The sequence below is a fragment of the Hyperolius riggenbachi genome, chromosome 4 (genome assembly GCF_040937935.1).
Source record: "Hyperolius riggenbachi isolate aHypRig1 chromosome 4, aHypRig1.pri, whole genome shotgun sequence".
In the NCBI taxonomy this organism is placed as follows: Eukaryota; Metazoa; Chordata; class Amphibia; order Anura; family Hyperoliidae; genus Hyperolius; species Hyperolius riggenbachi.
This window is the reverse complement of record NC_090649.1, coordinates 291,449,463-291,471,023: the sequence shown is the minus strand read 5'-3', so window position 1 is coordinate 291,471,023 and position 21,561 is coordinate 291,449,463. Positions and strand designations below refer to the sequence as shown.

The following is a 21,561-nucleotide window of genomic DNA, read 5'->3' as shown; positions in this document are numbered from 1 at the left end:
TTTTGTTGTTCAGGCAAAGCACATATTGATATGTCCTCCATGTTGATTGGTATTTCTCCTTTTTTTTGTCCTGTCAGATCAGTATCAGTTCTGTCGCTATGTGGTTGACATGTATGCTCACGGGGATGTATACACAGGTATTTTACAAAGTCTTTGAGCGCTGACTTAATATTCTGTGCTTTTCTAAAAAGATCAAGTTACCTTTGCTCTTAATTCCTTGTGGATAAGCTGTTGCCACAGAGAAGACTCTTCAATAATAACAAGAAATAAGAGCTAATTGTGCCTAAATCTGCATGGATAGCACTCTTCCAAATTTCTTATTAATGGGGTTTACCTGTCACACAAATCTAATTAAAAATCTTTTGTGCAGAGATAAACCTCATACTTTACAGACAGCATTCCATCATAATACACATTACGGTGTAACAAATCATTCCAGCCAGATGGAATAATGGTCTTTCTAATTAAAGGCATCTTGCTCAAAAATATTTTTTTTTTAAATGTTCTGTTATCCACAGGAATGAAACTTTTTCCATCTACTAATAGATACCCAACTAAAATGTTTTGTGACGTTTACAGTGGCTGTGCATGGCTCAAAATGTGGGTTTTATGCTAGTTGAAGTGTGCCATTAGTTGTAGAGAAAATGCAATTCGGAAAAGTAAGAGGGCTGGGAAGGTAAACTATTTTTTAATGTGAATATTTGAATGTATTTTGGTGATGTAAAACTAAAACACAACATAATGAGTTAGCTTTTTTATCTCGTATTGAGGCCATAAATAGAAGGCACATTTAGGATTACTGATTTCCTCATGGGGCCTGAGTGAAATACTTATACTGCCTCTAGCTCCTGGGGTTACCCCTTACCTTGCACAGTATGGAGGTGGAAATGTTGGTGCCCAACTACCTCAATAACAATGAATGAGCCATGTGCCAATGGCCATTGCAATGCCCATTTTTCTGATTAGCATACGACTAATACTGAATGGTCATGTAGTCGATCAGTTAATCTGTTTCCTGTAAATTTCTACCCAAACAGGACTGTACTGGTAAGTATACTTATAGTTTATGGGCTCCAAAGGATAAGGGGTGAGGTGGGTGGTACATTCTTGCATTCAAGTTTTAGTTTCAGAAAGGTTTTATTGTGCAGATAAGCATAGATGAATACAAACAGTATCATAACAGTATCCCCCACAGGGGACTCCTACAGATCAGCTGTTAAAAGAGGCAAATGATACCATGCATTCAAGTTTTATCTAAAGTAGGGCTATGATTGAGTTCCATTACCTGCACAAAATAATTTATTCTCATGCACCAAGTATGTTTCAGTTTTGTTCTTACGCATTTAACTTTTGTAGCTAATGCTGGGAATACACCATACAATTTTCTGTTATGCTGGGATTACACCATACAATTTTCTGTTAGATTTACCTGCCAGATAGATAAAGTTCAACATGTTGGAAATGTATCTATCTTACCATCTATCTGCCGAGCAATTAGGCATTGTTCTACTCAGCAGGAGATAAACAGAGGACAACTAACAGAAAATCTAACAGAAAATCTAACAGAAAAATCTAACAGAAAATTGTATGGTGTATTCCCAGCATAAGTCAGCTAGGTTTCCACAGTTTCATGTTACTCATTGTAGAGTTCTCAGATGTTAAATAGTGGTGCTATCATGCTGTGAGGCAAGTGGCTGAAATGCTTCCGAGGCTAAAAAGAGACTGAAGTGTCACTTCTGACATACACTAAAATATTTCTCTTCAGAATGACCAATGGTTGTGTTTACCTCCCCTACCCTTTATTTACTACTAGATTATTGGTGTGGTTTAAATTGTTATGTGTTAGCTGGCCATGCACAATGAGGCATTGTGGCTACACATTAATTTGAAAAATTTGCGGGGGGGGGGGGGCAGTAATTCAATTAAGCAATACAGATGATACCTTTGTTAAACCATGGTTATGGGTATTTAAAGAGGACCTGCAACAGCATATAATAGAATGCTATAAATTATTGAGGATACACAGTTTTATGATGATTATTCTGGTCTCAGCATCAGTAGCACTTCCTATAGCTATATATGGCTGTATGTAGGCATGGAGCCCCCACCCTCTCACCGACGCTTATACTAGATTGTTTATTATGCGGATTCTCCCCCATAGCACTCTAGGAGACCAGCTATGTTTTTTTTACTGGCTTTAGGTCTCTAACATTCTGAACATTATGAGCATTTTGCAGAGATTACCAGCCAGTATGAAAGATGTTGCCACTAGTGATACATTTCAGAATGTAAATATGGGATAGGGAAGATTTCACAATGGGTAAACAGTGACTAAATATATTTATAGATGAATATTGTAAAACAATAAGCAATTCTATCCATCGTGTTATTTTGGTTACAGTTCCTCTTTAAACAGATCTATTAATTTAGATGATTGCTGTTCTCTGCCAGTGATAGAAAGATGAGCTGGAGCATGTCTTCATCTGCTGTGAGGAAGGATTGCTCAGGAATAGGATACACTGATTGGTTATAGCTTGTGTGTAGCCAGCTAAATCTTGTATGTCTAGACTGTTATTTTTTCAGTAGTGTTGCATTTGGTCGTTTTCCTTTTCAAAATGCAAAGTGTATTGATGAATTTATAATAACTACTTATAAGGGCACTTATTCTATCAGAGGGAGCATCTGGACAGTTGATAGGATAAGTGTACTTTTATTGTAGAGGATCCCAATCACTGTACATGTCTGTCCATCCCATTCCCAACAGTGCTGTCTTATTAGGACTATCTTACTTTTTGTTTTCTCTGGACAAGTTACACTACACATCAATATCAAATAAATTTTTACCACATATTTTGGAATATATAAGACACCCCATGGGGGGGGGGGGGGGTGAGTGGATCTTATATTCCAAAAATAGGGTAAAATTATATGAAGAGTATGCAGGGAAGCACTTGGCATCCTTGTTGCCTTCATACTTACTGACCAATGGTACCCCGCCATGTGTGCTTCTTGTCATGCATCATTTCAGCAGTGCACGTGCCACTGAACCGCATCAGAAAGTATGGAGGCCACGAGGAACGCAGGACCCTGAGCTATAGTGGCAGGTAGCTGCAGTAAATCAGCAGATACAGAAGAGGAGAAGAAAATTGTGTGTACAGCAGCTCGAGTGAGAGGGAAAGTAGCAGGGTGACTGGATCTGGTAAGAAGTGTCAGTGCGGTGTTGTGTAGTCTCTAGTGCAGTCTGTAGTGTAGTGTAGCTTAACTGGTAGAGCAGCAGGGATTAGTGTAGTGTAGTGCAGAGTCGTGTAGCTTAGCTGGTGGTGGGTGTAGCAGTGCTTAGTGTAGTGTAGTGTATTTGTGCATTATAGTGTAGCTTAGCTGATTGGTGCAGCAGGGATTGGTGTAGAGTAGCTTAGAGACAGTTTGAGAGAGAGGTTTGGTCCATAAGATGCCCTTGCACTATAGACGCACCAGGTTTAGAAGTTTGTTTTTTTTCCCCTGATTTTTTCCCCTCTAAACGTAGGTGTGTCTTATAGTCTGGAGCATCTTAATCTTATAGCCTGAAATATGCAGTAATTCTTTATATATGCCTGCCAAAAAAGTTATACGTTTACAAGATACAGCTGCATGTAAAAGAGAGAACCGAGAGCCCAATATAGTGTAGTAAGTAATGATAAACGGATTTATGAAATGAGTACAACTTTATACTCACAAACCCTGGGTTACCTCCAGGCAACCACTGTATAGGCAGGTGAGGAGAGTGTCCTGTCCCCACTCAGGATTAACAAGTCGCTCTCTGTAGACAGGAAGAAGAAAAGGGGTATCCCCCTCCACCATGGGTGGATATCAAATATAACATGATGAAAACAGAGGCGCCAATAGAATAAAAACAACTATTAAAAAGTTTAAAAGTGCTTAGGAGGCAGTGGTGGACTTACCTTACACAAGCAGACACAAGAAGCTGTGTATTCAAAAAAAGTTAATTTTATTGGTACACTCCAGGGGAGTATTTGTATATATACCAATAAAATTAACTTTTTTTGAACGCCTAAAGGTGTGGTCAAAGGGTTCATCTGGAAGAGTGATTCTGGAGGCTCAGACAAATATTTAGGGTAGGTTTAATTAATAAGTGAACAGTTTGAGTCTTTGAAGTTCATATGGAAAATGAAATGTTTTCTTGATGGAGCCCTAGATATTGAAAATGTTTGCTGCCATTAGGAGCACATCTTTATACAAAATCGTAACAATGTAAGATAACAGGGAGCATAATAAGATTAAGTCATGAAACGGAAGACCATTTAATGCCAACTGAGACACCATTAGCCTTCATAGATAAATTAAATTATGTGATGTGGTGTAATCCAAAATCCTGTTTACAGCTCAGGGTCAAGCCATTAAATCTATAAAATAATTGGCACTGTTCACAAAAAATAAGTAAATAAGTAGCTGTCATTTTATGTACTTTAACCTCCCTGTGGTCAAAAGCGGTACATTTTTTTCAAGAATTTTAGGCCTCCAATTCCTAAAGCAGATCCGAGATGAAAAACTAACTATAACAAGTAACTTGTCTATATATATATATATATATATATATATATATATATATATATATATATATATATATATATATATATATATAATCTAAAGTTTAGATAGTTTACACAGCATATCTAGCTGCACAAGTTTATGATTATTTATTCCTGTGATACAATGAGGTCAGCCATGTTCTGTTTGTCACATTGTCACAGGCTGAGGGCTGGAGATGCTATCAGCTTGCCTGTGTGTAAATTCAGTCCCCCTCCTCCACCCTCCTCCCCTCTGCCTCTGAAATCAATGGCTAGTAACACCTCCCCCTCCTCCTGCCCAGACTGAGCTCCTGAAAGTTCTTGCTACTGTCTGAAAATGCCAAGGCACTCTGAAAAGCTGTGGGCGAGGCTTGTTTAGTTTATAGGGAATTAGAGTATTAAAACAAAAGCAAAAAAGTATTTGGCTTGAGGAATGCTCTATAAACTATATGAAAGGAACACAATTATGCAATGAGTAAAGGTTTACCTCGGATCCACTTTGTCATAACTCACCAAAATATATCAGAATAAAGGCCTGGTAGACATTCTGCATGTAAAAAAAAGACTGAAACACAAAATTGTTGAAATAATTAAATGTATAAATAAACTGAAAAAATAGCGAAACTGTACAAATAAGGCACCAGACTATACAGTAGGCAGTGGCGTAGCAATAGCCATAGCAGCCATAGTAGGTGCTATGGGGCCCTAGACCAGAGGGGGCCCAGGTGGTACTTAATGTATTCACCATTAACTCTCTTTTTCAATATTTTTTATTGGAATTTCCAAAAAATTTTAACAATATGCCAAGACATATTAAAACAATATAAAAATAAACTTACTTTTTACATTACAGCAGTCCAATGAGAAATATACTGTTGATTTTTCAAATATACATTCAGTTTCAGTTATACATAAACAGTGTATAATAACTTTCCCTTATAAATCAATGGCTAGTATCTCTTAAGATGATTGCTGAGTTTAGTATACTTGTTGCTATTTAGTTCTTAAAAGGTTAAATATGTGCATCTCTACACGCAAGAATACGCATAAAAATACACATGAGTGCAACCCAATGAGGTTTTACGCATAATAACGCGTAAGCACGTAAAAAACGCGTCAAACGCCACTTAAACGCGCGATAACGCGCAAAAATCGCTAAACGCGCAGAAAACGCCTAATAAACGCATAAAAACCACGTAAATAGCGCGTAAATATGCAAATAGTGCAAATTTCAAGAAAAAAAAATGTTTAAATCAATTTTAAACCATAAATTTTTAAAGAAAGGATTGTTTATTTATCTTTGTAGGCCTAATAGCACCTATCTTTCCAAAATAACCTAAATGTCATTTTTGTTATTTTAAACAGTGATCCTGTTAGTTACATTCTAACGAATTCCTAAAATGTATTGTTAATTAAGGTTTAGTAGGAGCAGTACCTCTGGAGAATGGGGGTCTTAAATCCTCCCTACAGAGACTCCAGAGGACGCATCCTCTTTAAGTATTATTCCTATATACTTGCCGTCCCCACAGGATCACTGCTATCTCACTTAGCTGTTAAACTACATCGAGTTGGGCTACATAGAGTACATGTAGATATTTTGGTATACGTCTTGCTTTCCCAATTCCAATTAATTATTCAGATATTAATGTTATGACTTAACTAATATAATTAAACTAATTCTAAACTAAACTAAACTAAACTATACTAAACAGCTGAAAATTACTTTTCACAGTTCTTACTGAGGTATTCTTGTACAATAACAGTAATATACTTATCTTATTACTTTGTAGGTCCAAGTGATGTAATGTAACAGTGGAGAGTCCAAGCCAGGCAACAACAACACTAAGTTTCTAGACAATGCCCTAGTACAACAACATTAATAGTCACTATTCATTTATCCATGTGAGGGTTAGATAAGATATTAGACTTCTTGAATCTTAGAATCAACATATATAGTAGGCCATAGATAAGCTTTTTTCCAAAATGCACCTATAGTACTGTTTTTTATAGCCCAAGATCTTTCAGCTCTCATGTTGGATTCCACTTTCCTTAATACTTCTTCTAATGTTGGTACATAGTGTGACTTCCAGTTGTCGGCAATCAATATTCTAGTTACTACACAAATGTGGTTGAAAATAAACCTTTCACTCGGGCCAAGGTCCCATGTTCTAACATGGAGTAATACCATTTCAGGTGAAATTGTGCTCAGAAACATAGGCAATTGTTTAAGAAATGTCTCTATCTCTCCCCAGAGATTAGTGATCTTTGGACATGACCAGAAAATGTGAATTAAAGATCCAGTTTCATTGCAATTTCTCCAGCAAAGGGGGGAAGTATTGCCATCAAACTTAGAAATTTTTTCTGGAGTATAATACCACTGCCACAGAAGCTTCAAAAAGTTTTCATAATGCAGGACACATTTAGTTGATTTTTTAAGAGACCTGTAGGCCCTCTCCCACTCTTCCTGATCAAGATCTATGTTTAATAGATCCTGCCATTTATTCAGTTGCCATCTTTGGCCTTCATCTTTAAGTTGTAAAAGTGTTTTATTAAATATGGCAATTCCCTTTTTCTTATTATTTTGTGGGTCTAAAAGTTTTTTTATTTGAGGTAAATAGGATATATTTTGAGGGGAGTGTTTATCTAAGAATTTTTTAATTCTAAAGTATTTGGGTTTGTCAGATTGTGGGATGTCATATGTTGAGGTAAGTTCTTCAAAGGATTTAAGCTTATCATTTTCCATGAGATCAGCTACTTTAATTATACCATTTTGTGACCAATTTTCTAAATCTAAATTTTTCAAGGCCTTTGCTAAATTAAGTAATGGGACTTCTATATGTAGTGATAAAGGATGTTTTTCACTGTAGTGGATCATCTCCTTCCATACTCTAATAAAGTTAGCTGTGATAGGATTAGGAATTTTTAAGGGAATTTTCCAATTTAGTCTGGCTTCCAAATAGGGGAGGGGTTCATTATCCGGGATTTGTTCCAATTCTATTATTACCCATTGTTTACTCCTATCATTACACCAGATAGCTCTTGATTGTTCTAGGATTGCTGATTTGTAATAAATTTCCAAATCTGGTACTCCTAGTCCCATATTCAAAGAAGGGGTAATTAAGATTTTATTTGAGAACCTTGGTTTTTTATTCATAAGAACAAACTTATTTATCATTCTTTGTGCTGATGTAAAGAATTTTTGTGGGATCTTTATAGGGATATTTCTAAATAAATATAATAATTGGGGCAAAATTAACATTTTAAAAGCGGCTGATCTTCCTAACCAAGAAAATTCAAATTTAGAAAGATTGTCTAGTTGAATCTTGAGTTTACCTAACCATGGTTCAAAATTTTCTCTGTATAACTGGTTGATGGTGGGGGTTAAATGTATGCCTAGGTATTTTATAAATTTAGGCTCCCAAGTATATGAACAAGATTGTTTAAGTTGTTCTAATAACTTAGCTGGTACATTACATGGCAATATAGTTGTCTTATTTTCATTCAGTTTATAATGGGATATTTTTGAGAAGTGATCTAATTCAATTTTAAGGTTGGGTAAAGTTTCCACAGGTCTCTGAAGGTACAATAAAATGTCATCAGCAAATAAGCCAAGTTTGGCCTCTGCTGAGGGTAATTTAATTCCATGGATATTCTTATTGTCTCTGATGCTCTGTGCCAAGGGCTCAAGTGTTAACACATATATCAAAGGGGAGAGAGGACATCCCTGTCGTGTGCCATTGTGAATATCAAAGGATGATGAAGAGGTATTAGATGATATTACCTTTGCAGAAGGCTGTGTGTAAAGAGACATAATAGCTCTGTGGATGTGTCCCACACACCCAAATCTCTGTAGTACAGAAGACATGTATGTCCAGCTGACTCTGTCGAACGCCTTCTCCGCATCCAAAGAGATGAAGAGAGTAGGCGTCCGACAGAGACCAACCTGATGCAGAAGTGCCATAACTTTCCTTGCTCCATCACATGTTCCTCTTCCCTGCACAAAACCTACTTGATCTGGAGAAACTAATTGCGGTATAAGGGGAGCAAGTCTGTTTGCTAATACTCTTGCATAGAGTTTGAGATCTGTATTCAACAAGGAGATGGGCCTGTAGCTCCCTGGGTCAGATGGGTCCTTTCCTTCTTTGGGGATAGTGGTTATTATTGCTGTCAAGTTTTCTTTAGGAAAGACACCAAGAGTTGCTGCCTCATTGAACATATTTACCAAATGTTTTGATAGAATACTTGAGTGTTTTTTATAATAGGCATTGATAAATCCATCAACTCCTGGTGCCTTATCCTGTTTCAGCATTCTGATAGCTAATTCCACTTCTTTTAAGTGGAAAGGGATATTTAATTGTTTTTGCTCGAATTCTGATAAAATGGGTAGGTTAATTTTATTTAAATACTGATCTATCTCTAATTGGGATGGAGAGTAGGTCTGGGGATCTGAATTTAAATTATATAATTTTTCATAGTATACTGCTAAGGCATTAACAATATCTTGGGGGTGGTGGACATTGATTTTTGTATCGGGGTGGGTAATTTTTATTATTCTTTGTCTAACTCTTCTACCTTTAATTTTCTGTGCCATGGCCTTCCCTGCTTTATTTTTGTCTGAGTACCAATTTTCTTTTAAAATAGTTTGCCATTTATCATACTGTGAGTATAAGTTCTCTGCTAATTCTTGTCTGATAGCTTCTAGTTTGGGCACTAATTCTTTTTTGTTCTGAATAAAAATAGATTTTTCTAAATTTTGTATTTCCTTAAGTAATTTATCTGTTTTTTCTCTGAACTTCCTTTTTAAAATTGCACTTTGCTTCATAAAAACGCCTCTAATATAGGCCTTATGTGCATTCCATAACGTAACTTTAGATATACCTTCTGTATCATTAAGGGAAAAGAACTCTTCTAGATTATTTTTAATGATTGGGGAGGTTGTTTCTGAATTTAAGACTATTTTGTTCATTTTCCAATTAAAATTAGAGCTATTGGGGGTGCTTTTTAGTTTAATTTTAGCTGTAATAGGAGCATGGTCTGACCATATTCTAGTTCCTATCTCTATTTTTGATACTAATGGGAGTGAAAAATTATCTGTTAATATGTGGTCTATTCTAGTAAAAGAATGGTATATGGCTGAGTGAAAGGAATATTGTCTGTCCCCAGGGTGCAAGCATCTCCATGTGTCATACAGCTCATTGTTGACTAAAGTGGACTGAATAACCGCAGAAGATTTCCTCTTTCCAGCAGTACAATCGATGGTTGGGTCTGTAACTGCGTTTAGGTCACCTGATATAATCAGGGAACCTTTTGTTAAATTTTTTATTTTTTTTAATTTTTTATTGAGAAAATTGGCTTGATGTTTATTAGGTGAATATACACATGCAAAGGTAAATTCCTCTAGATTAATTTTCCCTCTCACTACTACCAGTCTTCCATCAGGACTATTATAAACCTCTGTAAGTTCAAAACCCAGGGAATCTTTAAAGGCAATTAACACTCCACGCTTTTTCTTGGTCTGTAGCACGGAGTGGTATATTTTAGAGAATTGTAATATTTTTAATTTAGATGCCCCTTTTTCATCCAAGTGAGATTCTTGGATGCATATTACATCTGTCCCTTCTTCTTTAATTAGTTTATTTAACAAAAACCTTTTTCTATTGGAGTTTAAACCCCTCACATTTAGGGATAAAATATTAAATTCCTGAGACATTGTTTTTTTCATATATGCTAAACATCCTCAATATGTCTAAAAACATCATCAATACATCAATATTTATATAGTCACCTGACCTGGACTCTTCCACTGAAACTCTGTTGAGAGAAATATACTTGGACCATTTTTTATCATTTTTCCTAGAAAACAAATTTGAGAATGTTATATACAGTACATACATCAAAATCGTTTCAAAGTAGGCGGTATTACTATTAAAGTCACTAAAGAACCAAGTAATGATCCTTTGAACTGAAAGTTCAAAAATAATAATAAAAAAAAAAGGATGAGTGTTGTACTGACAAACTGTCAGCATACCTCTATAGTACAAAAAAATGAAAAAAGAATAAAAGAAACTGAAAAATAACATTGAACACAAATTGTTCAAGTCCATCCAGTGGACTAGAGACATTTCACCTCCTTAGCAGAAATCCTTCTGCGAGGGGAAAGGTCCAGTTGGGGGAAACAGTTTGTGGATAAGCATCCTTCACTTAGTCTTCATCACCTTTGGAAGCCTCTGATGCTTTATTTTCTTCTGATGGTGGTTGAGAAGTGTCCATAGGGAATTGTCTGGGCTGCCCTTTAAAGCGGTCGGATCTATTGTCTTTTGCTTTCACAATTTGAATTCCCCATTTCTTCAGCAGTTCATTGCCTTCTTCTGAATCTTTAATTACAAAGGTGGTTCCATAGTTCATTATTCTCATTTTAGTGGGAAATCCCCATGCATATGGTATGCCTTTATTCCTTAGTGTATATGAGATGTCTGAGAAGTCCTTCCTTGCTTTCAGAGTTGCTTGTGACAAATCACTGTACAAGATCAGGTGTTTATATGGATCAGGAAGCTTTTGTCCTTTCCTTGTTATTCCCATAAACCTCTCTTTGATATGGTAATAGTGAATCCTCAGGATCACATCTCTTGGCAGGTGGTCTGCAATGAAAGAGGGCTTTGGTAATCTGTGTGCCCTGTCCACAATAAGATCAGTGTCTGAAATGTCAGGCAAGGCAGTCTTTATAACATCTCTCACATACTCCATCAATGCTTCAGTTTTCACAGACTCTGGAATGCCCCTTATTTTAACATTGTTCCTTCTATTGCGATCCTCAGAGTCTATAATCTTTTCCTTCTGCCATGACAGTTCTCCCAGCACCTTCTGATGAGCATCTACCATCTCATTATAAGCAGTAGTAATGTCTGCCACTTTTTTCTCCAGCACAGACACTCTATTGTCTGTGTGATTCATATACTGTGACATCTGCCCAGCTAATTGCCTCATGTCCTCTCTCATCTCCATTACCCCGCTTCTCATCTCCATTACCCCGCTTCTCATCTCCATTACATTATTTTGCATCATCCCACTGAAAGATATCATAAACTTTTTAAAGAAGTTCTGGGATATGGGTTCATCAGTGGCTTGGAGGTCTGCAAAGGGGTCTGGCAGGGTCTGTAATGGTGGCATGGCTGGAGGGGGACAGGGGATAACAGTCTGTCCTACCTGAGTGTCACTGTATTCCTGGTGCTGCTGCTGAGTTTTAGCAGGCTTCCTGGGGCTTCTATCTCTCTTGTTTTCTGCTGTGTCATCCTCTCCTTCCTCCTCACTTTCATGCTGAAATCCTTTAGATTTGCTCCTGTGGAATGAGGTAGCCAGCGATGCATATCTATTCCTTTGTTGTATAGGAGTGAGGAAGGGGCTGCTGAAAGGAGATCCATGCTGCTGCTGGCTGTGGCCATCCTGCCCATGCTGTTGTAAGGGAAGATGACGGTGGCCATCTTGGCTGATCTCTTCATAGAAGTCAGTCAGCTTTCTTGGAGCTTGGGAACTTTTCCTCTGCTTCTGGTTCGCTTTACTCCACTCCATCTTGGTCAGGGGATGTTCCAACAGCTTTCAGGCTGAAAATCAGAACTTCCAAGGCTGCTTTTTGTTGCTTTTTAGATGCTTTGCACAGAGAGCTGCAGGATTAAACTTCCATTCACTCTGCTGTGTAGCCACGCCCCCACCATTAACTCTCTGGAGTTTCCCTACCCTCCGACTTTGCCTCACAACTCATGAACTATGTGCAGTGTTGATGGCATGATAATGCAAATTACCTAATTAACTTATATCCATAGGGTGGAGCAGGTGGCATTGCTTAAGAGTGCCTGCATCTGAGGGCCCCATGAAAGTTTTGCTATGGGGCCCCATGATGTCTAACTACGCCACTGACAGTAGGTACATCTACACCTGTTACACCTCCCTTGTCTGGTATATTTTGAATCAGAATGGCACAGAGGGTGACCTCACAATCAGGGAAGAAGAAGCGGGATTCCTTCCGGACTTTGCTATCAGTCTTAGGCGTCAGGCAGAGAGTAGTCAACATCCAGGCAGATGTCGGTACAGGAGGCAGGCAGAAAGTAGTCAAAATCCAGGCAGTAACAGTAAAGCATAAGCACTTAGCTCAGTTGGGGAAAAAATGGCTATATTGTCATCCTGTGCTTTCAAATGAACTTATCTGTCATCTCTGCCATGGCAGTCAGGTGACACAGGGGAGCAACTTGTGATTAGAGACAAATAAGGAGGAATTAGACAAGCTAAATTATATGTACAGTATACATATATATATATATATGTGTGTATATATATATATATATATAAATAAATATATTATATATATATATATATATATATATATATTTATATATATATAAATATGTATATATATAATATATATACATATATACTGTATATACTGTGTATATATATATATATATATATATATATATATATATATATATATATATATATATACACATACAGTATATACATATATATATATATGCATACAGTGCACATATCTCTATGTTTTCCTTCTGCCCTGTGCTAGCCTTGAGTTTCACTTTAAAATTTGTACCGCCCCAATGACATCACACCACACCACCGCAACCGCCGCACTGATTGTCCACTGGGTCCCCAGAAGAAGAGCAGGGCTATGGAGATCCCAGTGGCTGGAGAAAGCTGCAGATAGCCGGGGGAGAGGCTGGAGTCCCGATATGCAGCGCCAATTGCACGTGGGACTCCCATGCCACCAGAAATTAAGGTATTTTCCTACCCCGAGCTGAGCTCGGGATTACCGCTCTGGGCACACAAATAACTAGGCTGTGTTCCTTTTTTTCTTTCTCTGCCTGAAAAAGTTAAACATCAGGTATGCAAGTTTCTGCCTGGGTCAGGACTGGGTCGGACTGGGTCAGACTATAGCATAACCCTCACTGATAAGTAATTACACCCATAAAACACTTTCTGGCTTCTGAGAGCAGGAAAGAGATACAAAGTTTTAAAAAATGTTATAAAGTATTCTCTACTACATTGTCCTTACATATGTGCACTGTGGTAAATGATGAGGGGGTGAGTGGCACCTTTTTGGATAGTACAAATGAAGCTACTGTATCTTTATTCCCCAAAGAAGGCAAAAAACTTCAGTTCTGTGCTGAATATCGCCCCATATTAATAATTCATTGCGATGTTAAAATGTATTCCAAGGTACTGGCTATCAGGCTTGGTAGGATTGCCGAATTGATTCTGGGGGAACAACAGACTGGTTTTAGAGGGCACAGGCATATACGAGATAATATCTACTCAGCTATTAATGTAATACATAGTTGTAATTCTAAAAAGCATGAGGCCATCCTGGCCACAATTGATGCAGAAAAGGCCTTTGATAGGCTATCTAGGCATTTTTTATTCAGTAATTTATGTAAGATAGGCCTGGGGCCCTCTTTTATTGGGAGAATAGCTAAATTGTTTACAAATCAATCAGCCAGGGTAAAAGTAAACGGTTATCTAATCGACGAGATTAAATTATCCAACGGGGTTGGACAGGGTTGTCCTTTATCCCCGGTGCTCTTCAATTTGAGTCTGAAGCCACTCATTAGAGCAATTCAATCTGATCCCCGGATAAAAGGTATCGATGCAGCAGGGGTGGAAACAAAGATAATTGCTTATGCAGATGATATTCTTTTGATCTTAAAGAATCCTGAAAAATCACTCAAAGCTTGTCTTAGATGGATTTCATTATATAGTACCGTTTCACACTATAAATTGAATGAACAGAAATCCGTTATTTTGGGTTTAGGCTGTTCCACCCAGAAAGGGAAGCCATCAAAAGTTACTCGAACTTTATCTGGGAAAAAGTTGCAATTATATACTTAGGGGTTAACCTATGTTCGCAATTGGACAACCTTTATAAACATAATCTTAAAAATATTATGACCGACAGTAGTAAGATGCTCCAGTCTTGGGACCGTTCAATATTTGATGTATTGGGCAGAATAGCCATTATTAAAATGATGGTGCTTTCGAAAATATTATTTTTGTTGCAGTGTTTGCCCCTGACCCTTCCCAGGAGTTGGTTTACCGACTGGGATAGTTTGTTCCAAAAATTTATCTGGTCAAGACGTAAATGCAGAATAGCATTTTCTACTATCTCCAGATGTAGAAAATTTGGATAATTTACTTGATTCAATCTTACACAGGGTCCCTTCTCCTTACTGTGTCAGATGGGAAAATGAGGAGGGGATACATTTCTCCTCCGAGATATGGGCTAGGATCTTTCAAGAGATCTGGTCCTTTTCTGAAACCAGCTTACAACTCTCCCAATTCAAAGTAATAGCCAGATGGTATCTAGCTCCTGTACGTATGGTGAAAATGGGTTTAAGGGATAATGATATATGTTGAAAATGTAATAATGCCCAGGGTTCCATGATCCTTATGATTTGGGAATGCCACATACTGAAAACCTTTTGGAAACCGCTGGAGTTTTTTTTTGTTATAAATGGGTCCCCAACCCCCCAACTCAAGACCAATCTGATACTGTTTGGAGACCGGGACTCAGTTGTGTCTGGTCAGGATCAGGTAAGGGAACGACTTCTAAAACTGGGTATTGTTACAGCTAAAAGATTAATTATAAAAAAGTGGAAGGACTTAAATCCTCCCTCCATGCTTGAATGGATTGAGAAAATGGTGTCCCAATTAGGGGATGAAGAGGAAAGGGAAGGGTCTGAGGAAGTTAGTAGATTAACAGAACAGAATAGGAAAAGGGCGGCAAACCAACTTTGGGATGAGCTTTTTTTGCAGTTTCAAAAGGGAGGACCCTAAGGATCTCAGTATAAGGGGGAATATGTGAGCAAGATGGATGGACAGAATATGTCAGAGGGTGATTGGTGGGACATGGATATGACTGAGAGGTTAAAAGGAAGGAGAGGATAGTTGATGTAGGGTGATAGGTCTTTTGCAAACTATGCAGCTGTAAAGTATGGTGGTAGTAATATATTTGAATGTGCATATGTATCTTAAGTGTCATATACTTATATTATAAATTAAAATATTATTGGGTACATAACGCGACCATGATGCTAAAACTCCCCAACATTTGGAGAGGTTTGATGAAGCCAAACTTAGAGTTGGGATAAAGCGTTGCTAACGCAGCTGAGTGTTTGCGGAAAAAAAGAGGAAAAAAAAGGAAAGAGTTAAAAAGGGTCAATAATTCATAGATTTGAGCTCTGACATACGTCAATGAAAGTGTCATTGAGCAGAGACAATGAAACATTAATTTACCAGGGATTCAGGATATGCTCCATTTTGCAAACATGCTGGTTTGCAATCAATCCATTGAAGATATTCTCAGGATGCTTAGTCTTAGTAGGTAGCTGGGCCACATATAACTTGCGAGAATTAGTGATATATATTTAAAGTTTTTATTAATTTCTATTTGCATTTGTACAACAGTATTACACCTTATGTTTGTTCGCGATAAGGGTGGGGGTAAAATTGGGCCAAAGATGGGCTAAGGGTGGGGGTAAAGGTTAGGACAAAGATGGGAAAATACATTTGGAGTAATAGGTCAATAGTAATAGAAGCAATACATCGTAGATGCCAGTTAGACTGCTTTATGATGATATAGCATTTTTATAATGATTGCTTTATATAGCGCGAGCATCTTCCATGGCGCTGTACAACAGAATACAGGGTAACACAATACAAAATAAACAATACAACAGCTAACAGGGCAATGATGGATTATCACTCAGCATGAAAGTGAAAAAAAACACATATGATTGTGATTGGAAATGAACTCAGGTTGTCTTGGAGAACATTTTTACATCATTTTTTTTCTCTATAGTTTTGCAATAGCAGATGTGCAATGTTCTAATAATGAGTATGATACGTGTCTATTTCAGCTTGATTAGAGATACATTTCTTCAGATTTCTTGTTACGAAACCTCTTTTGTGTCTTTTCCTGATTAGTAACAGAATGAAAGTTGGATTCTGTCTCATAGGGCACATGCATGTCTTTATTGTCACAATATATGTACTGGAGGATTATTATAAGGAATTCATATCAGTCTTGAAATTCTTCAATGGGGGCAGTTGTTTGCATAAGCTTATGGAAAATACGTTGTCATTGCTGAACATGGCTTTATAAAGTTTCAATGCTCTGTGCTACAGTAAGCCATATAAAGGTGCTTCTCAACACACTAACTAAACACAAACACAAGGCAGTGAACTCCTCCAGACCCCATCTGCATGTTTGGTGCTGAACAGTGGCATTCGGGAATATTTAGGTGTTCTGAATCGGCTATACTGAATTTAAACACCAACACTACTAAAGATTCTTGGCAGAGTTGCTCTTTATCCTCTGCCATGGCTGAGTTCTTTCTAGCGTGTGTATGTAGCTTTAATGTCACTAAGAGCTGTAAGCCCTGGTTGTTACTAGCAATGGGTATGATCCTATAGAAAAGCAGGAACTCCAGGCATTTCTAGTTTGTTCTAGGTGAATCAAGCCCGTTGTCTCCTGTATATTTAGTCATATGTATATTTAAAAAGTGATACAAATTCCATAATTTGAACTGTGTCAACGCAATCAGGGAGTTAAAGGAGTTATCAGGCACAAAGTAATAAAACAAGTGCTACTTACCCGGGGCTTCCTCCAGCCCCAAGCTCCCAGCATGTCCCTCGCCGCTCCCCCTGCAGCCGTTCGTCGCAGCTCCATCCCGGTCCACAGCGATGACGTTAGGCCGACCTCTAGATCGGCCTGTACTGCGCCTGCTCAAGCGGCGCTGTCAATCACCGCCACGTGGACCGGAGTGGACATGCGCAGGCGCATAATACGGAACTGCGGTGAACGGCTGTGGCGAGGGACATGCTGGGAGCTTGGGGCTGGAGGAAGCTCCGGGTAAGAAGCACTTGTTTTATTACTTTTTGCCTGATAACTTAAGTGACTTTGAGTGTAGACCTTATGCTTTAGGCTTTATTCAGAGTGGGATCCAAACTGAATGCTACAAAAATATCATGGACAGTCAGCCTCCATTAACACTGCTCCACCTACAAATATATATGTTAAAATGACTAAAAAGAAAAAAAAATAGCCATAGTGCCCCTTTAAGTAATTTAAATACATGTTTCCCTGAGTAACATTTAGATGGCTAACTTGGCCATTGAGGAAAATTTCATTTGTCGGTCTTAAAAACGTTTGTGGCTTTCTTTCACAGTATATTTTGGGTAATTTTGCATCTGTTCTGTGAGTACATTTCTATCAGTTCTGCATTAGTCCCATAAATATAAGCAGAAATTTTATTGATTTCCCAGTTCATACCGCTGCCTATGTCAGCAATTAAAAAGATCAACCCACTTGAGTGACCTTTACACATCTACCGTATGCCATGGCACTGGATGTATCATCCACAGAAGATATGACTTTCTATCATGAGCTGCAATTTTTTTACTCCTTACTCCTCTTTTCTCATCATCCTAGTATTTGATCATCATATGTCCAAATATCCTTGTTCCAAAAGTGCATAGGCCTTGGAGATGTTTTATGGCAAAATTGTATCTGCCCTTCCAAGGAAAAAAATATGTGATCAACTGATCATTCAATCTACAAAGAATGATGTGATCATTCAATCTAGAAAGAATTATATGATCATTCAATCTATCTGTTTTTCATGGTAGTCCACGCTTTTGGGTGCTGCTGTACATACTAGTGTAATAATTATTTTTGAGTATATATCGGATTATTGGCATGGCCATTCCTAGTACTTGCACTATTTTTCAAATTTTTTTCTATATTTTACTTGCTTTGACAGCCCTTTTCAATTTTTTATTGGAAGTGCATAACAACAACTTTTAAATATAAATGCCATGCTTGTTAATATATTTATCCTTATCATCCCAACAAACTTTGATTTCCTCACTGCCACCATCAGCTCTTCTTTAGGCAATCTTTGTTATATACATCAAGGGCTGAAGATTGCCCTGTGTAATGTAGTTAGAACAAAAAACTTCCTATGTATGTCGCTGGCAATTGGTTGTAAAAATAACAACAGCAATGACAGGTTTTGGACTAATCCAATACCTACTTACTGGCCACTGTGAGTGAAAGCAACATAGGGAAAATTTAGTTTATAGTACATATTAATTGGGGAGAAATATACTTCTTATAACTATGAGTACACACGTGTAACTCATTCCAGACTGACAGGCTCTTAAGGACCAGAGCTTTTATTTCCCTTTTTACTTCCTGATCAAAGTGATTGGCTCACAATGATCAGAGGGCACCGAGGTTACGAGGTATGAAGCTCAGCTGTCTTTAGACAGCTGAATATTGTGCCATTGGGATCAGGGGCGTCTCACCCACCAGGCAAGTATAGGAGGTTGCCTGGGGCGCCATGAGGTGGTGAGGCGCCATGAGGTGGTGAGGCGCATTCCCCCGCCGCTGCTACCGTGACTATGTTTTTTTTTTGTTTATATTATATAACCTCCCGACTCAGTCCTCGGTGCTCGGCACGCTACCATGTGCTCAGCAGTGCCTCCACCTCCACTTCTCCCCAGCCAATAGAGCAATCAATACTTCTCTTCTCTGTCAGGCTCCTTCTTTAAAGCCGTGCCCCTTCTTCTCAGTAGCCACACAGGTAAAGTGTTTACCTCGTGTGGCCCAGCCTTTAACTCCGCCCCACGCCAGTCAAACCAGGAGCCAGCGGCCAGCCAGCTTATGCCCCCGACAGTCTGACCCCCCACCTGTGTCACTGGCTGCACACAGACACTGGAGCAAGACAGCCAGGGGACAGATGCAGTCACAGAGTGAAAAATGTGATGTGTCCGTGTTGGAGCCCCGCCCCCGCACAAGACAGCAACACAGCCCGGGAGAAGGGAAGTTTCTGCTCCAGAGTAGTGATGGGAATTCCGGCTCTTTTCAGAGAATCGCTCTTCTGTATCGGCTCCCATTAAAGAGCCGGCTCTTACGGCTCTGAATCCGCTCTTCATTAAATATCACTAAACACCACTCAGAATCGGAGTAAAAGCCCCGCCCCCGTCTCCATGACAATTCCAGACTGCTTCTATGACTGGGGCAATCCCTCCTGCTACTGCTCTGCTCCTCCCCATACACTCCTACAAGCTGCAAGAGGAGGACTACATCTCCCAACATGCCTCAGCGCCCTTTATTGCAGAGCAAAGCAGAGCTCTGTGGGGCGGCTGAGGCATCGGCTCTTTCAAAACTGAGAACCGGCTCTTGTCGTTCACAGCAAAGAGCCGGCTCTTAGAGCCGGCTCGTTCGCGAACGATCCATCACTACTCCAGAGATGATAAGCTGCATGCACAGGCAGAAGAGAAGGTATGCAGGCAGGCTGCTAAGAACACTTCCTGTCCTGTGTGCAGACTCTCAGTACTGTTATAACTGCTAGAATGTGCCCTGCTCTTTTGATACTAGAGTTTTCTTTGAAAGCGGGTTAGGCTGTAGGCTGGTAAAGCTGTAAACCTGTGCTTTAGTGCTGTGCTGTCTTCTCCCTCTCCCCTCTCTGTTCCTCTGCCCCCTCTTCCATCTTATGCTGTCTCTACCCCTCTCTGTTTCTCTGCACTCTCTTCCATCTTATGCTGTCTCTCCCTTTCCCCTCTGTTTCTCTGCACCCTCTTCCATCTTATGCTGTCTATCCCTCCCCCTCTCTGTTCCTCTACCCCCCTCTTACATCTTATGCTGCCTCTCCCTCTCTACTATTTCCCTCTGCTCGGATTACGTGTATGTACGATTATTTTCTGACAACGCTGCCCCATTACGATTATTTTCTGGTGAAACGCTGCTGCCCTATGATTAATTTCTGGTGAAATGCTACTGCAATAAGTGTATTTTCTGGTGAAATGCTGCCACCTTACGAATATTTTCCGGTGAACTGCTGCTGCAATAAGTGTATTTTCTGGTGAAACACTGCCACATTACGATTATTTTCTGGTGAATTACGATTCTGAATTATGATAATTACTATTATTTTCTGATGAAACACTACCGCATTATGATTATTTTCTGGTGAAACGATGCTGCATTATGATTATTTTCCTGGGGGAAGGGGCTTAGGGGGGGGGGGGGGGGGGCGCCACAGGTTTTCTCGCCTGGAGTGACAAAATGACTAGAGGCACCCCTGATTGGGATGCACTATTGCGTCCCATGCACGGGTGGCAATGACATTACAATTTACTGTATCAGGCTTAAGCAGCCACAGGTGTGGCATAGTTTTAAATACCATGATCCCAAAGTGGTTCCAAAGTGGGGAAATTACATAAGGCAATATTTTTTGTTAAATGAACAGGATCAATAAAAATGGCTGCAAGTATTGACTTAGCCAGGTTGTAAAGGTTAAGAAGTTTGCTAGGTACTTGCACAAAGAGAAACATGCTTGTAAAAATCCTCAAAATCATTTCATACAGTTTTTTGTGCATATGTGCAAATACAATTAATGATACACTTCTGTGCAAAAAAAATGTGCATCTGCTATAAAGGCCCCTGTATGCAAATGCCCATCCAAAGTATGTAATAATGCCAAATTCCTAATATGGGTGTAAGTAATTTACAGTATAAAGAAGCACTACTTTGTATCATAAATAAGTAGAAACTAATCCTGTAATTTTTAGAAACAAAAGACAATTTTGGCTGAAGCAAAGTCTGCTTCCGATCAAGGTAAGCATACAATTTAAATTAAAGTCCATGGATCTCCCATAATATTCAAAACAGCCTTAACTGGAATTTACACTCGCTGCTCAGTCTTGACCCAATCACAGTCACAGACTGGTCTCATGCAACCGCTATGCAGTGTTCAATTCCGAATATAACAATATAGATGATGCTGGAATGGACCAGCGAAACTAGTTGGTGACTAGCTGGCTAACTGTTGCACAGAAACCCTCTCTCCTACAGTCAAACTGTTCATGGTATACAGGCCAGAGCCAGGAAATGTACAGTGGAATTTTTAGCAGATGTACAGCATGTTTG

At 38.8% G+C, this 21,561-nt stretch overlaps 1 protein-coding gene across 50 annotated transcripts in view; it reads left to right on the top strand.

The window, feature by feature from the left end:
* Positions 1-21,561, top strand: part of LOC137503854 (titin homolog) — a 1,065,379-nt gene that overhangs the window by 333,957 nt on the left and 709,861 nt on the right. For 48 of the 50 annotated variants that reach the window (XM_068231415.1, XM_068231409.1, XM_068231432.1 and 45 more), the window contains one exon: positions 78-137. The exons of the other annotated variants lie outside the window; for them this stretch is intronic. In XM_068231415.1, the coding sequence (XP_068087516.1) occupies positions 78-137 (60 nt within the window). The remainder of the gene's footprint in view (positions 1-77; positions 138-21,561) is intronic. 50 annotated transcript variants of the gene reach the window in all.